The following is a 17,235-nucleotide window of genomic DNA, read 5'->3' on the forward strand; positions in this document are numbered from 1 at the left end:
CTGTCTGTCTGCTTTCGTTTGAATTTTATTTTTATTTATTTTTTATTTTTTTGTCTTTTGTCTTTTGTCTTTTTGTCTTTTGTTGTTGTTGTTGTTGTTGTTGCTATTTCTTGGGCCACTCCCGCGGCATATGGAGGTTCCCAGGCTAGGGGTCGAATCAGAGCTGTAGCCACCAGCCTACGCCAGAGCCACAGCAACGCGGGATCCGAGCCGCGTCTGCAACCCACACCACAGCTCACGGCAACGCCGGATCATTAACCCACTGAGCAAGACCAGGGACCGTACCCGCAACCTCATGGTTCCTAGTCGGATTCGTTGACCACTGCGCCACGACGGGAACTCCCGTTTGAATTTTAAACTGCACGTGACGCAGCTGCCGGGACACCCGACGATGGCGCGGTCCCCTGAGAAGGGTCCTGAAGGTCGTGCTGGGAGGCGCTCGGAGCGGCGCTGGGACTGAGGGGCTCTGAACACGGCATTGCCTCTTAGCGAAACGAGCTTTTCTCGCTTTGTCCAGCAAAGCCACGACATGCTCCAGGGTCTCCTTTCCGAAGCCGTGGAGGGCGCGGCAGACGCGCCTGCGTCCTCCCTCGTGAGGGAGGATGAAACCTACCTGATCCGGGGTCTGCTGGAGAGCTTCGCTTCCTCCAAGCTGGGTAACCCGCACTGCAAGGTAACCGCAGGCGTGCCTCTGAGTGCAGTTGGAAACGCTTACCTCCTGCTGCCTTGGCAAGCTGAGTTGTCGTTGGCGGTCACGGCGGTTTTCCCATCCTGGGTTTTAATGCTGTTGCTTTTTTCATGATGGAGCCTGTGTCTAGTAAGAGAAAAGCCCAGGCTTAGGCGAGGAAAGCTCTGGCTCGTTCTCTTTTTAAGCCAACCCTTTCGAAGGCAGTGTCCGCCAAAACGCACGGCCGAAATGTCGAGGCTTGCACTGTACTCAGCAGGCGTTCCGAGGATCTCGGGCTCGGGGAGCAGGCTCTCGGGGAGCTGAGGGGCAGCTCTGAGGAGATTGCGGGGGCGCGTAGGAGTCGGGCAACAAAAACCACGTAGCTGGAAGATCCGAGGATTACTGTTCATGACTGCTTCGGCGTGCGCGGCTCCAGGCCGCCCTGCGGGCACCGGAGTCCAGGCTGCCGGCCTGCTTGGAGGGGGCTCTGGCTGGGAGACCCCGCCCTGGTCCCGCCTCTACTGTCGTTGCCCCCGCCTCTAGCTGTGTGGTCTCAGGCCTGCTCCAGTGACTGGGCCGTTCCGCTGCAAGGAAAGCAATACCTGTACAGAGCAATACCTGTACAGAGTTTCACCAAAGCTCTTTCTTAAGTGTGTATGTTGAGAAGCGTGGGTGAAACCATTGAAGAACTCAGTTGCATCCCAGAAAGATACCTTCTCGAAGGCATTCTCCCCCGTGCTGAATCTTGAAAATGTTGCTGTTACAAGCACCAGTTTGTGTGCCTGAGGCCCGGTGAAGCTGGGCAAACAGGAACAGAGAAAGGCTTTTGTAGGCCCCCAGGGGAGTGGCGGGGAGGTGGCTCGTGCCCCTGGAGCCCCAAATCCCCCGAAGGGCTTTAGCAAAGCACCTGTAAAAGGCCAGGTGAGGCCGGGAATCCCAGTCCTCTGATTGGCTGGCGGCGAGGTGACGGGCGCGCTCACGGGAGTTGACAGTGGCCCCCCTCTGGCACCAGGAGGCCTGGGGGCTGCATGCTCGTGGTCATTAAGTATTGACATCCCCTTTGGGGGCGCCTTCACGTCCGCACAGCTCGGGGTGTGCATCAGATACTGTTGCCCGGGTCCCTCGGAGAGGAGCTTCCGCAGCGCAGCGGCCGTGGGGGGGTGCCTGGCCCGGGGGTGGGGGCACAGGGGCACCTGCTCCGGCCGTTTTGACCAAGGCGCAGCTCCCTTCTTTGTGAAAACGATGAGCCGGCTTCGGGACTTGTTAAATGTAGGTTCAGGGATGTTCTGCCAGCGGCTAACAGCTCGTACGTTCCGCGTGCGCAGGCGATCCTTCACGGGCCCTTTAACCCTTACGCGCTGAAGTGCCACAGCCTGACCCGGATATCCACGTTCAGGTATGGCGGCCTTCCGCTCCCACTGCACTCGCTCCCTGCCCGGCTGCTGACAGGGCGCGTCGGAAGGCGTCTGCTTCACAGCCAGCCTGCGGGAACGCGGGCCTTTTCCCAACCCCTCAGCCTCACGGGCTCCGCATCCCAGGTCCCCTTTCCCTCGTCTGCCGAGCCCTTCTGTGCAGGACGTGTTGGCGTGTCTCCCATCGAAGCCTCGTTTTTTTCTGTTCTCATGGGGATTGTTACTCATTCAGCACATCTGGGCTGCCCGCCGTGTCCTGGGGACAGTCTGAGGAGACCACAGGGAGCACACTTGGTGGTCTTCCCTGCACTGTGGGTCCGGTGGGCAGGGGCTCAAAGAGGAAACCCCTGCCTTCGAGAGAGACCGAGAGGGAGCCCAGCTGTTCCCGAGGCAGCCGAGGCCCGCAGCCCACGGGGGAGCTCCACGGGCAGCGGTCAGGGCCGGCGAGGTGCTTCCGGCCGCGGGGCCCGAGGCGGGGTCGGCAGAGCCTCACGGGATGCCTCGTCCTAAGACGGGTGGGACGCCTGGGCGCGGACGGGTTTTTAAAGTGAGCACTTGCTGCAAGGGGCCCCTGGCTTGTCACCACCCCCCCCACCCGCCAGCCTGTTGGAAATGCAGGGCGAGGACCTGTGCTGTCACGAGGCCTTGAAAGGGACCGAGCCTGGAGACGATGGAGTGGGAGGACCCTGGCCGAAGCGCCAGGCCGTGCTCGGCTGTCCCCAGGGTGGCACAGGGCGGCACAGGGCGGGACAGGGCCGGAGCAGGCCCTCGAGGAGAGCTTTCCGAGAGCCGTCACGGCTGGCGCCTGGCCGGGGCCCACACGCGGGGAGAGCAGGACCGGAGGGTGCCGGCAGGCGGAAGGGAGCCGGCTGGGCGGGGTCCGAGCACCAGCCAGCGTCTGGGATCGGGGGAGGCGGGGGGGGGCCTCGAGATGGGTGGCACTGCCTGCCCCGTCCGTGACCCGCGTGCGTGTGGCGGGGGTGCTGCCCGGTGCGGGGATGGGCCGCTGCCTCCTGCGCCTCTGCCTCCAGGTGTGTGTGGATTGAGAAGGAGAGCGTCAACTCTGTCATCGTCAGCGACGCCCCTGAGGACGGCCACCAGAGGATGCTGGTCGCCGCGTCCCTGTCGGTCAACGCCACCGGTGAGTGGGGGGCCTCGGGCCGCCGCCGCCCCCACCTCCCTCGACGTCAGCTGCGGGAGCTCCGTCCCCGACCAGTGAGAGCTTCCTGCTCGTGGGCCGTGTCTCTGGACTGTGTTCCGGGGGCAGCGGTGATGGGGCACCGCCACCTGCCTGCTGCGCGGAGACGCGTAAACCGACGCCCTGCATGTGCATTTGCTCGCTCCGTGCGCTTGGCCACCGCCGAGTGCAAATCCGAGTTCCCGGCCTGAGACACCCGGACGGCGGTGGCGGAGAAAGGAAAGACGGGATGGCCAAGCCCAGCTCGTCCCCAGATGGGAGCCAAGCCTGAGCAGCGTCGGGACGGGCTCGGGGCTGTGGGGACTGACCCTGGGAGCCCCTTGCCGTTGGAGACACATCCCTGCGCCCCGCCCGCCGCTGCTCCGCCTGAGCCGCCCCACCCTGCCGTCTGACAGGGTCCACCGTGCTGCTGCGGGAAACGTCTCTGCTGCCGCACATTCCCGGCCTCCCTGCTCTGCTCAGCATGCTCTTTGCCCCGGTGATGGAGCTGAGGTAGGTGTGCGCATCCCTAAGAGAGAACCCGGGCGGGAGGGCCGGGCGCCTCCGTCCCTATCCCCGTCCCCGTCCCCACCTTGGAGAGAGGGCGCCCCGGGCCCGTCGGGCTCTTGCCACCTCGCCTACACCCGCATGGTCACCAGACTCGTTTGCGCTGCGCCACGGCAGAAACGCCCTGTTTCTGTGGTCTTAGTTGCGGTTTCTTAGGTTTATGTAAATATCTAGGGCCCTCGAAGAGAATTAAGCCCAGGTCTTTGGTTGCCTTTAGTGATGCAAGATTTAGGGAGGCTCCTGTTGTGACTCTGTGGTAACAAACTTGACCCACATCTGTGAGGCTGTGACTTCAGTCCCTGGCCTCGCTGGGTGGGTTAAGGATCCGGCGTTGCCGTGAGCTGGGGTGTAGGTTGCAGGCTTGGCTTGGATCCTGAGTTGGTATGGCTGCAGTGTAGGCTGATGGCTGCAGCTCAATTTGACCCCTAGCCTGGGAACCTCTATGTGCTGTTGCTGTGGCCCTAAAAAGCAAAAACAAACAAAAACCTTAAGTTTTAGAGCGGATGAGCAGAAAATTGCTCCCCTAGGTAGGTCGATTCTCGCCTAAATCTTTCAGGACTGTCCTTGTTGGGGTGCGTTTGTCATCAGTTTGAGTCTCAGAGCTGCTTTGGTGAGGTGGAGGTGATGTGACATTCCAGGAACAGTGAGGAAGTAGTGCTTACCTTTCTTCTGGGTGACCTGGCTTATTAACTCTGTGAAATAATAAATTATATTCATCAAAGATAATGTGAGGGAGCTTACTATTTAAAGAAACATATTGGTGACTGTTCTGTAAAGCAAATACTTTTAAGTCTAAATTCTGAGTCTGTCTGCTTTGAATTTACTTAAAGTGGGATTGCGGTGGGGGGGGGGTTGGGCTGTGCCCAAGGCACCTGGAAGTTCCCAGGCCAGGGATCAAACCGGTGCCACAGCAGTGACCTGAGCTGCTGCAGTGATAACACCGGGTCCTTAACCTGCTACACCACAAGGGAACTCCCCTCTTATTTTTATTAAAGTGGGGAAAAAAACGTGTGTGTATTTCTGTTTCGGACTAGGAAGAGAACTTTTTTTGCTTAGCTTGTTTTCATAAAAAAATTCGTTGATCCAGATGGTGGGAAAAGTTCTGAGTTGATTAAGAGTCAAAGAAAATGACCAAAATATTTGAAAAGGTACTCAATTTTAGTGCCCGTTCACTTGTTTGATAATTATGTGTTGAACCCATCGTGGGCTGCAGCTCTGCGTTTAAACTAGCACCTGGAACAGGAGAAGGAGCCCTGCAGGTCGAGGGCCCTGGGGGGCGTCTGGAGAGGCAGGGTTCCTGCTGGAGCGGCCTGAGCTCCTTGGGTTGGAGACAGGCCTGCAGGGAAGCGGAGAAGCCGGGCCTAGTGGGGGGCGAGCACGTGGCTGGAGGCGACGCCACTTGGGGGAGCCGAGCAGAGGCCAGACGGGACTGCTCGTGGTGGTGTCCAGGGTGCACAGAAGCCACTGGAAGCCCTTGAGCGAGCAGGAGCCTCGTCTGAGAGGCCAGCGCTGTCTGCCGTTGTGGAAAACAGAGCGGAGGCAGCGGGGTGGGTGTGGGGAGACGGGTCCGAAGCCGGCTGCGTGGGTCTGGGTGAGAAACGGGCGCTCCGGCCCAGGCGGGTGGCCATGGAGATGGAGAGACAGCGGGCGAGGGGGACCTCCCGGGGTGGAAGCGGGGGGACCCGTGGCAGGTGGAGGGAGCGGCGGCTCTTTGGTAAAGCGGAGACGTGGCGCTTTGGGTTCTCAGCCTGCGTGGCGGGTTTCGGGTGGGAAGGAGCAGCGCTGGGCGTCTGGCACAGCCCCGGAGGCCTGCGGAGCTTTCTCTCCAGAAATCTCACTACTGAGACTCCAACTCGGGGAAAGAATTCAGAAAGAGGGAAAAACTGTACGGCATCAAATCCTCCGTGCCGTGTCTTGTCTCCTGCAGTGAGAGTTAAAAACCGAAATAACGGGTGTTCATAAAAGCACGACTTCCTGTTTTCATAGCCACACGCTAGTACTTCTTAGACAGAAACGGGCGGAGAACATGCAAAAATGAAATTCGTTGCTCTCTTGGGGGCGGCGGGGTGCGGGCTGGTTTCATTGGCCGGTCCCTTTAACATGGACACAGCGGCTCCGCAACGTGGAGGTGCTGACTTTTCTCAAACGTTTCTTTGAGGGTTGATCGCGACGGAAAGTGCTACACTGGAGTCCTCTGCGGCTTGGGGTGGAACCCATCCACGGGGGCCCCCGTCCTGCCAGAGCACGACCTCGAGCTCGCCTTCGACGTGCACTTCAGCGTGGAGGACATCGTGGAGGTGAGGCCGCCGCGGGCGCTGAGCCCAGGCGCCTCCCTGAGGGGCGCGACAGCGGGCGCCGCGTCGGAGCCGGTGCTTTAAACACGGTCTCCGCCGGGGCTGGAGGTGCTCCCTCCGCCTTGACCTGCCTGTTTTATGACTTCTCTGCACAAGATGCTGCTCCCCGCATTCCTCATGCGGTGTCTCTGGCACGGCAGGCTTTCCTGGGCTGTAGACCACACACCAGGGCCACGGGGCGGTGGGTCTCTCTCCAGGTCTGGCCCAGGTCAGGGCTGGCGGGACCCCCTTGCCAGACCCGCCGCAAGACGAGGAGACAGAGCTCTGACCCGCTGCACCCTTTGCCGTGCTCGGCGGGGCGCGGACCTCCCTGCGGCAGCGGTGCCCGGGCCGTGCCAGGCGGCAGAAGCACACACGTTGAGGTGGAGTGTTTAGGAGCTGGCATGACAGGTGGACGAAGAATTCTATGGCTTTTGAATTTCATGATGAAAATTTGGGGCCTGTATTTTGTATGCCTTTGTTTTTCTATTTCATTGGTTTGTGTCTTTGTTTTGGCTGTGCCTGTGGCATGTGGAAGTTCCGGGGCCAGGGACCAAACGTGCACCCCAGCAGGGGCCCGAGCCGCTGCAGTGACCTTGCCGAATCCTTAACCCGCTGAGCCGTAAGAGACCTGCTTCCTTTTCATTCAGGGCTGTTGCATGTTACCAAGCGAGGGGCAAAGCTGGTTTCCTCACAGGCCGTTGGAGGCAGGACTCTAGAGCACGAGGGGCCGTGAGATGGGTGAGGTTGGCATAGGCGCACAGAAGGGGGGGCGGGGGGCCCTGGGGCGAGGCTGTTGAGCTGGCCTTTCTCCAGAGGACGCTGGCTCTTATTAACTTAAGCGTCGTAGCCGTAGAGACCTGGAGGCTGTGCTCGCAGAAGGGTCAGCGTGCCTTTGGCTGGAGGTTTACTGCATCCTTCCTTGGAGGAGGAGGAGAAAAAGCTAAAAAGAAACGGCCGGTTCAAGGACGGATGCGGAGTGTCGGGGTGGCTGCAGGACTGCTGCGCTTCTCAGTGGCGCTCAGACCGCGGTGCCTCGGGCCGGTTGTGAGCAGTGTTGTGCCTGCCGACGGCAGGGAGGCCGGACTCCCGGGAGGAGGCGCCTCAGAAGAAAGCGCCGCGAAGGAGCCCCACAGCTTCTTGAGCTGCGTTCTCACCGACGGCCTCAGCAGTTGAGTGCACGTGGTTCGTCTGCCAAGGTGATGGCCTCGAGTTTCCTGTTGGGGGGAACACAGACGCATGCTCCTGTCTCGGTGAAGTCTTGATGGGGGCTAAGAGAAGATTTGACTCAGCGGTTCGTTCCCGTAAGGGGCTCTGGAGCTTGGAGATACTCCTTAGATCACAGGCGCGATGGTGAAGCAGGCGCGGCTCCACGCCTCTTCTTACACGAGAACGTGCAGGAGGAAGCCCGCCTGACCTCGGCTTTGGCAGCGCGTCCGGAGCTGCAGCACCGAAAGCACAGTCTGGAAAGAGGAAACCGCTGTTGGACTTTATCAAAGGAAAACCTTGCTCTGCAGAAGATCCTGTTACAGGAGTGAGAAGACGAGCGGCCCCACGAGCAGGAGGTGCCTGCGGGTGCCGGCCTAGGCGGGGCTGTCATCCGTCAGAGGCGGTGCTCTCTGAAAACTCGGTGGTCGGATAAGCGACCGGATGAAGATGCGGAAGACGATGGCAAATGGGAGCTGCTCAGCATCCTGTCGTTAGGAAACTGCCCATTAGGAGCGCAGTGACACCCCTCTGCAGACCCAGCAGAGTGGTTAACTCCAGAACACGCTGAAAACAGCCGGCGCTGGCGAGGAGGTGGATCCACAGGGCTCTGCGAGTGCTGGAGGGGGAAAGGAGTGCAGCTCATATGTTGGAAGATCAGATTCCTAAAAGTTAAACACGTGCCCCCATGATACCCAGCTGTCCTGCTTTTCAGTATTTATCCAAGGGATTTGGAGGCTTATACCCAGGAGTTCTTGCTGTGGCTCAGCGGGTGAAGAGCCCGATGTAGTGTCTATAAGGAAGCAGGTTTGAGCCCTGGCCTTGCTCAGAGGGTAGGGGTCCAGCGTTGCTGCAAGCTGCGGCACAGGTCGCAGATGTGGCTCGGATCTGGTGTTGCTGGGGCCCTGTAGGCTGGCAGCTGCAGCTCCAACTTGACCCCTAGCCCGGAGCTTCCATATGCCGCGGGTGCAGCCCTAGAAATGAAAAACAAACTTCAATCCATGTAAAACCTGCTTGTGCCTGTTGATGGCAGCGCTCACAGTTCATGGGAGGTAAAAGCTGGACGCGGTCAGGAAGCCCTTTAGCAGGGAGCGGGATGAGCAGACTGGGAAGCAGAGGACTCTGCAGCTTGAAAAGGAGTGAGTGCTTGATCCGTGGACAGTGTGGGCGCATCTGGAGTGTCTGTTGCTGAACGAGAGAAGCTGGGACTCGGGGGTGGGGGGGGGCTGCGTGCGCAGTGACTCAATTCGTATGACCTTCTGGAAAGGGCCGAAGGCTGGGGACAGGAAGAGGGCTCGTGGTCCCTGTGGGTCAGGGAGCAATGGGCCCCGACGGGCCTGAAGAGCGAAGGGGCTGCTCTGTGTGCCGGTGGTGGGGGGGCTGTGCGCATGTCGAAACCCACAGACTGTCCCCGTGAGCACGGGCCTCTGATGGGTGCCATCAGCACAGGCAGGCCAGCTAGGATCTGGGGGAGAACTGCATGAGGGAGGGAGCAGGGCTTTGCCCGGAGCCGAGGGTTCCAGACGGAAAGACCCGCACCTGCACGCTGCTGTCTGCGTGCTGGTTGATCTGAAAGCACACGCTCCTGGGATTGACCAAAGGAGGGAAGGGTGGTGGGAGCCGTGCTCTTCGTTACGGGGCAGGGAGCTCGGAAACGAGCAGGAACAGAAGGCGGGGACAGCCCTGTGGGGTGGGCTTGGGTGGTGGGGGCGAGGCGGCGATGTCACACCCCTGCGTGGATGGATCCCCTGGCTCTCCGGGGGCCTGCTCCGGGACCCCCCAGCAGCCTCCAACAGCCTGGGGTCCAGATCGCGGTTTCCAGTGGGACCCTCCGACAGCAGGACCCAGTGCTCCTTGGAGAAACGGCTCTTTCCAGGGCCGGCCGGAGGAACCGCGGGATGAGCCGGGACTTCGCAGAGCGCCAGGGCGCGAGGAGGTGCTCACGGAGCAGGGACGCGTCAGAGGCATCGGCGCCCCGGCGTCCAGAGCTGGGACAGGTAGAGCAGCAGAGGAGACAGTGGGTCTTGGGTTCTAACTCGGTGGGCAGTTGCTGCTTGTGTGTCTGAAGGTGTATGCAAACGGGGAGGAAGAGAGACACAGGTTCCGTGCGGAAGAATTCCCAGCAGCACCTGGGGGTGCCCCCCCCACCCCCAGCTTCGAGGGCAGACCAGAGTGACAGCTTCTCCTAAGCCTGGCAGACACCGCCTCAGCTGGGAGGTCAAGGCCAGCATCACCACTGCTCTGTCATGGGGGCAGCGCACATATCCCGCCCTGATGGGACGAGGGGGCCCCCGCCTCTGTGGGGGTCTCCCACCCCGATCTAATCATGAGGAAGACGTGACACAGACCAGGCGGGAGGGCAGCTCGCAGAACACCTGACCAGAGCGCCCGAGAATTGTCAAGGTCGTGAAAAACAAGGAAAGGCTGGGAAGCTACCCTGCATCAGAGGGGCTGGGGGTGACAGGTGCCGCGCGGTGCCCGGGATCTGATCCGGGAGCAGAACGGACGGGAGTAGAAGCGGGTTGAATCCAGATGGAGCCTGGGGTCTAGTTAACGGAGATGTGCCGGAGTTGGCATCTTGGTGGTGACAGACGTCCTGCAGGAGGGGGCACGGGAGGCGGAAGGCACACGGAACCGCCTGCTCTCAGATCACTCGGGGACACCATGCCCCGGGTGGTGACAACCTGTGGGGCACTCCTCAGGCTTCCGTGGGGACACTGCAGACAGTGGCCACAGGGGCGGAGGGGTCCTTCGTGTGCTGACAGGTGGTACCTGTGGTGCTCACTTTGCGGGGGACAAGTACAGAATGACCCTCTTGTGGCCCCGAAGCCAGTCTTACCTCAGCCGAGAGATACACAGGTGAGAGGAATGTGCGGTCCCCTCGGGCTGCGGAGGGGGGGCCCAGGGGCCCCCGGGCACCCAGGGGAGCAGCGCTCAAGTCCGGGGTGGGGCTGCGTGGCGTCTCGCACAGCGTCCCGTGTGCCTTAGGCTCTCTAGGTGGCCGGTGCAGGGTAGATTCAAGTTTGCTTTGGGGACTTTCCGGTGGTGGTTGGTCTTTTTCCCTGTGTATACGGTACAAGTAGATTTTGAAGAGTTGTGACCTCATGGGTTAGACGATGAAATTTTAGAATAAAAGTTTTAAGAATGTGCTGCGTCTGAAAAGTCTGAACCTTTCCTGCTGATTTGTCCTTTTGTTTATTGTCTCTTAAATTGTGGTCGTGGGGATTGATGTCGTTTGTGTTGTCTTGATCACTTGGTCCACAAGCTGTAGTGGCGACAACCACGGGAACACGAGATGTGGATGTTCGCTAGCGTGGAGTGAAATCCCAGTCACGGCAGAGCCGCGTGGGGTCTTACGCTGCCGTCTGCCGCAGGTTAACATCCTCAGAGCCGCTATTAACAAGCTGGTGTGCGGTGGACCCGATGGATCAAAGCACCTTGGGCCGGAAAGGGTCGCGCAGCTGCAGGACAACGCTCGGCAGAAGCTGTTAGGGTGAGTGCTGACGTCATGGCTGCCTTCCTTGCCAGGCGGCTTTCGGAGCCGTCTTGCCTGTGACGTTTTGATCAGGAGGTGTGATGGATTGATCCTCCAAAGAGGAGGCGGCGTCTAGGAGGCACCAGGACACAGGCGCCACCTGTTGTGGAGAGCAGCCACCTTTGTCCTGCGCAGGCAGGAGGCTGTGGGCACGCTCCACAGGTGGGAAGGCAGAGGGACACCACGGAGGAGGAGGAGGGTGGGAGGGGCCTGGGCTGCGGGGCTGAGAGCCCCCCTCCTCCCTCCTTCCTGGGAGCCGGGCCCACCCCCTGCGGAGCTTCCCTGGGGACAGCTTCCTGGCCACCCCTCCCTCCCTCGCTCCACTTGCTGGGCTCCCCGTCGGCCAGACCCCACCGGAATCCCTAGGACAGAGGCCCTCGGAGGTGCGCCCCTGGGCCTGATCAGCCTGGACGGCTTGGAGGAGCCTGGGGGGGGTGGTCGGGGGTTGGGGGGGGCAAGGCGACCAGGCGCAACCCGTCTCCCAGGCTGGTGGCACGTGGGGTGCTGTGCTGCTGGGAGTCAGGCTGTGTAGGAGCGGGCGCGTGTGGCACCCCGACCAAGAGGTGACCTGTGTGCAGAGCGGCCTCGGCAGCATCTCGCTTTCCATTTCCTGTGAACAGTGTGTGGAAGTGGGACATACAGAGACGCACGGGTCACCTGAGGGCGTTTGCCCACAGCGGCTGCCCACTGACCAGCACCTGGACAGACACCATGCCCTCGACCACGAAGAGGGGAGGGCGGGGGCGGACGGGGGTTGGGGGCGGGCAGGCGCAGACCGTTCCGTTGAACATGGGTCCCCGGGGCTCCTGTTAAGATCCCGATGCGTATCCATGAGGACGCGGGTTTCATCCGTGGCGGGTTAAGGATCTGGCGTTGCCGTGAGCTGTGGTGTAGGTTGCAGATGCAGCTCCAATCCTGTGTTGCTGTGGCTGTGGCGTAGGCCGGCGGCTGCAGCTCTGTTTTGACCCCTAGCCTGGGAACCTCCATGTGCATTGGGTGCGACTCTAGGAAGAAAAAAATAATGAAAAATAAATGGGACGGATAAGCAGTGAGGTCCTGTGGTCTAGCACAGGGAACTACACCCAGTCTCTTGTGCTAGAACAGGACGGCAGACAATGTGAGCAGGCGAGTGTGTGTGTGTGAGTGACCAGGTCGCTGTGCTCTGCAGCAGAAGTTGGCACAGCATTGACAATCAACTACAGTTTTTTTAAAAAAAAAAAGAAAATAAGAAAAACATTAAAAGTGTTTATAAAACTAAAAGGAAACCCACCCAGGATGCACATGAGACGGACTGGGAGGCCACCCAGACCCCAGACGCTCGCTATGCTCACACAGCCCTGCTGCCAGCAGCCCGGGCCACCGTCTGGGGCGCAGAGGCGGTGGTGGCCGTGGTCCAGTGCTTCTCCTCAGGGCCACTCTCACCCTCCCACCAGGCAGCTGCGTCCTGCCTTAGGCTGCGGGTCGGGGAGGGGGAGCCTAGCACTTCTGTGCTTTCAGTAAGTTTGCAGAGTTGAGCCATAAATGTAAAGCTTAATTTTTGGATTTTCTAGTTTCTTCTGTTGATTTAGGTTTGTTTTTAGTAGTAAGTCTTTTTTTTTTTTTTTTTCCTGTCTTTTGTCCTTTTTAGGGCTGTGCCCGCGGCATACGGAGGTTCCCAGGTTAGGGTTCGAATCAGAGCTGTTGCTGCCAGCCTGCACCACACCTGCAACCTACACTGCCGCTGTGACAACACCGGATTCTTTTAACCCACTGGGCCAGGCTGGGGCTCAAGACCCCGCCTCTGTGGCAACCTGAGCCGTGCCGTCAGATTCTTAGCCCTCTGTGCCGTGGCGGGAACTCCCTCCAGCCCTGTTTTGCTTCCTCCCGTGCTTTTGATCTGCTGTACTTTGCTTTTCATTCTTTTAAAAAATGTTCTCGAGTCTCCCCTGTGATTTCTCCTCTGACCGAGAGGCTGTTTAAAGCGTGTAAGGTTCACGCATGCTGGTGCTTTCCAGCTTTCGGTATCGTCAGTGTGAGGTGTCATGCACCTCGGTTTCAGTCTTTCACGTTCTCTTTTGACTTGGGAGCTCCCAGGTGAAGCGGGCACAACGGGCTAAGGATCCGGTGCTGTCCCCGGGGCGGCTCAGATCTGCCAAGGGTGCAGCCGAAAAAACAAACAAAAACAAACCCATTCATTGAGATGTGTCTGCCGCGTCTTTCCTGGGAAGTGCGCCGTCTTCGCTTGAAAGCCTGCGTGTCGCCCCTGCTGGGCGGAGTGATCCGGGGGCGTCGGGTGGATCGGCGTGGCGCACGGCCGTCTGGTGTTCGCTCTTCTTGCAGATTTTCTCTCCAGTTCTAACTAATCATTGAATCGTCTCTTTTCTCAAGTCCGTCAGCTTCGGGGCTCTGTTCGACACGTCTGCACTTGCAGGTGGTGGTTCTTCTCCAGCTATGAGGCCTTTTGTCGTCACGAAATCTCTCTCTTGTGGTTACAGTCTTGTCTTAGTCTGTTTTGTCGGATGCAGTACAGGCTCCAGCTGGGCCTGGTCACTGTTGGCCTGGCGCATGTTTTTCTCTCCTTTTGCTTATAACTACTATTTGCATCTTTGAATTTCTGCAAATAACTTTTCTTCCCTGTTCCTGCTCTCCTCCTGTCGGGGACCCCACTTGATAGTGTTCGGGTACAGCTGATGTTGTGCCACTGGCCTCTTGAGGCGCTGGTCGCTTTTCTTCAGTCCTTTTTTCTCTCTCTTGTTCAGATGCATTTCTGTGCATCTGTGCTTCCGTTGACGGATTCTTTATTCTTCGTCTGAGACCTCCAGAGTTTGGTCTCCTGTAAGGAATTTTCCGTTTTAGTTAGTACACGTTTCAACTCTACACTTTATCTTTGGGTCTTGTGTAGAGTTTTACAGATTTTTGAGGTTGTCTTTGAGTCCTTATCATCATATTTTCCTTTATTTCTTTAGACGTGGTTTGCTTTAGTTCTTTATATTTATCTGCAGTGATTTCTTTGGCCCCGTACATACTAAACCCATATCTGAGTTCATGCCATCAGCTTCTGTTGGCTGCTCTTTTTCTTCTTACCCCCGAGAATAAATCATACATTCCTGTTTTCTGTGCAGTGTATCTCATAATTTTTGCTGAAAATTGGACATAGATACTGTAGCATAGCCATGTAGGATTTGGATTCCTTCTTGCAGAATTCTGCAGCATCAGTTTCCCCGCTGTGTCGGAGGCCACCGATGCCTGTCTTGGTTTTCTTTTTTATTTCCCCCTTTTCTTTCAAGCCTCCCTTGCCCGGGTGTCTGCATTGCTTTGTGCTCGTTAGTCGAAAATTGTGCTGAATCCATGACTCCTCAGGCTCCCGCTTCTGCCTGGTGGTCTGTGTGCAGGTCGGTCAGTGCCTCCCAAGTTGAGGTCGTTTGGAGCTCTTCCAGCTTTTCTTTTTTCCAGAGCTTTCCTGTACGCGCACGCCGCCCTCCCGCCAGCCAGGGCCGTGTGGATCGGGGCCTCCCACGGTCCTCTCTGCTCATGTGTGTGGCCGCGCGGTCAGCCAGGGCCTTGCCGAGAGCCCATGTCGCCCTCTGGGGCAGTCTTGTGTCTGAGGTCTCCGTGTCGCATTTCTGGGCTGGCCGCTGTCCGCTGTCGGCTCCGAGCAGGGCCGTGGGCTTTCTTCTCGGTCCCTGCCTGGGTGGCCTGTGTTACTGACAGTGCTGCCAGGCCTGAGGGCTTCCACCCTCTGCTCCAAATCACGGAAGCCCCACCTGGCAGCGAGGGTGCTGGTTTTCCTGGCCAGCCTAAGCCTGAAAGCGCTAGGGGGCCAGGCTGAGCTGCCGAGGTGGCAGTGCCGGCTGAGATGCCACAGACTTCGCGGCTGTCACCTGGAATTCAGCAGGGTTTTGGGGGCCGCATGTGCAGCTAAGCAGGTTTTTATGAATGAACACTTCTGACCTTGCATGTGCTCTTGGTTAATGTCCAGAGACTTCGGATGTGTTTCCTGGACAACTTTGTCTAGTTTTATAGTAGTTGGGGGGGGGGGTGCAAGATTTGTAGACGTCATTATTCTCTTACTGGTAGAAATCTCTACCTCTGCCTTTTTTTTTTCTTCTTTTCTCCTTCCGTTTTTGGCCACACTCGTGGCATGTGTAAGTTCCCAGGCAAAGGAGCAAACCCGTGCCACAGCAGTGGCCATGCCAGATCCTTAACCCGCTGCGCCACCAGGGGAATCCTCTGCCTTTTGACGAGTCCAGTTTGTCATGGCTGCTTAACAGCAAGTGGCATAGACGATACTGCTGGTAGGTCACCCAGATCTTGACTCAGTCCTGCGGGCGTGCGGTCCTGGGGCAGCCCCGCCGGCCCCGAGGGGAGCACAGAGAAGAGGAGCTGCTCGAACACGCCCGCCGCCGCCCCGTCCGCTGCCCGCGTGTGGACAGCGGGTTCAGACATCAAGCAGCCACGTCAGTTCTGACCTTCAGAAGATTTAGACGTGTAACTCTGAGGGAAGATACATAGGACTTAAGTCTGTTTTAAAATCGCGTTTTCAGTTTCTAAACTGTACTTAGAATGGCTGAAGCGCTCTATTTTTACATTTTAGTTTGTTCTGTCAGTTGAAACCAAGAGAGAGAATTGTTCCCAAGTGGCACGACAGGCCGTACGAGTGGAATCAGGTAGGCGAGCACCCGCCGCCGGGACTGCTGGGGACACCCCTCAGTGGGCTGGGGAGGCTCAGAACCGGGTTGGGGGGGCGCCCGGAGAGCAGAGAGACACGGGCGGCCAAGTGGAGCTTCTGCTTGGGCGACAGGCTGGTGTCGCCGCACACACAGGCGGCCCCGGGACAGTGTGCGCCGAGTGGTGTCTCGGCGAAAAGGCAGACCCCGGGGTGATTACCGACTGGAGGGGCTTGCTGTGCTCGCTGCGGGGAGCTGCAGGAGCACGTTCCGCACGTCCGGTGTGTCGTCCATCCGACCCCGCGTCCAGCGGAGCCCCGCCGCAGAGCCTGACGGCTCCTTTTGCCTCGGTAGGTTGATCCGAAGCTGGTCATGGAGCAGGCGGACCGCCAGAGCCACCGGGGGAAGAGCACCTCTCTGTACCAGCTGCACAAACTCGTCGTCCTGAGCGCCTAGACGTGCGGCAGGCCGCACCGGCCTCCCCCGGGCCGGGCGGGGCTCCGTCCGCAGACCCCCTTCTCCGCGTCGGAGCGCCCCCGCTCTGCCCGCTGCCTCCCAAAGGCCTTTCCGGCCTGGCGCCTTTCCCCCTCGGGCGCTGGCCCCGGAGTGTGTTTCTGTTCAAGTGGGAAGGATTGGAAAGTCTAGTCTCTTCCAGAAACAGGAAGTCACTGTATTAAACATTTTGGGAAAAGTGATTCTGAAAGAAGACTTCATTTGGAAAAAAAGTGAAAATGTTTTGCTTCCCCTTGATTAAGGTGAATGATAAGGCGCTGATCTTCCGTGTTAGTTGCAGGATGCGCTGTGTGTCCTGTCTGGTCAGTGATGTGAACTCAGGTGCAGGACAAGCCAGGCTCCCCGTTCCCCGCAGCGGAGAAGCTGCCTTTTCCCCACAACCATGTGGCATTTTCCAGTTTTTTCCCGTGAAGGAGAGTACCTCATTTTGGTAAGACTTGCTCAGTTTCATATGTTTTACGTTTTTACGAAGTTACAGTTCCTGGCCCACATTTGGGAAACGGGGACGAGCAGCCCCAGCCCTGAGCGCGCGTCTCTGTTAAAGAATAAAAGCGTTGGACTAAGTTTGTTTCTCCCAGTCTGTAGTCAGAGGGCAGTGAAATGTGTTTCATTCACACAATCTCAGTTTCTGGAGTTCCCGTCACGGCTCACTGCTGACGAACCTGACGAGGAACCCTGAGGTTGCGGGTTTGATCCCTGGCCTCGCTCAGTGGGTGAAGGATCCTGTGTCGCCGTGAGCTGCGGGGTAGGTCGCAGACGCGGCTCGGATCCTGTTACTGTGGCTGTGGGGCAGGCTGGCAGCTGCAGCTCCGATTTGACCTCTGGTGGGTGCAGCCCTAAAAAGCCAATAAATAAATAAATAATGAAAAAGTCTCAATTTCTAAAACTGGTAAAGGTATGTAGACTTCTTGCCAAAGGCCCACTTTGATCAGGCAGGGATTCACCAGGAGAACCGGGTGTGCAGAGCCAGCCCTGCCGTGCCCGCACCCAGAGCCCAAGCGGGGGCCCAGGCCGGGGCGGGAGAAGCAGGTGACAAGGCTTGTGGGAAAATCGGAGAGGCACTCGGATTGGGTCACCGGCGTGGGCCCATGACCAGGGGCTCCCATAGAAGGCTTGGCAAGCACCCGTCGGGGGCGCTCCTGGGAACTGGGGCCGCCAGCTGCGGCGCTGGGCCCACGG

At 58.8% G+C, this 17,235-nt stretch overlaps 1 protein-coding gene across 2 annotated transcripts in view; it reads left to right on the forward strand.

The window, feature by feature from the left end:
• Positions 1-16,752, forward strand: part of TDRD9 (tudor domain containing 9) — an 85,242-nt gene extending 68,490 nt beyond the window's left edge. For both annotated transcript variants that reach the window (XM_021081572.1, XM_003128749.4), the window contains 8 exons: positions 518-673; positions 1,993-2,063; positions 3,111-3,220; positions 3,673-3,769; positions 5,982-6,120; positions 10,737-10,855; positions 15,471-15,543; positions 15,898-16,752. In XM_021081572.1, the coding sequence (XP_020937231.1) occupies positions 518-673; positions 1,993-2,063; positions 3,111-3,220; positions 3,673-3,769; positions 5,982-6,120; positions 10,737-10,855; positions 15,471-15,543; positions 15,898-15,999 (867 nt within the window). In that variant the 3' untranslated portion in view covers positions 16,000-16,752. The remainder of the gene's footprint in view (positions 1-517; positions 674-1,992; positions 2,064-3,110; positions 3,221-3,672; positions 3,770-5,981; positions 6,121-10,736; positions 10,856-15,470; positions 15,544-15,897) is intronic.
• Positions 16,753-17,235: the final 483 nt, after the last annotated feature.

Source organism: Sus scrofa, unplaced genomic scaffold, assembly GCF_000003025.6.
Source record: "Sus scrofa isolate TJ Tabasco breed Duroc unplaced genomic scaffold, Sscrofa11.1 Contig1914, whole genome shotgun sequence".
NCBI lineage: Eukaryota > Metazoa > Chordata > Mammalia > Artiodactyla > Suidae > Sus > Sus scrofa.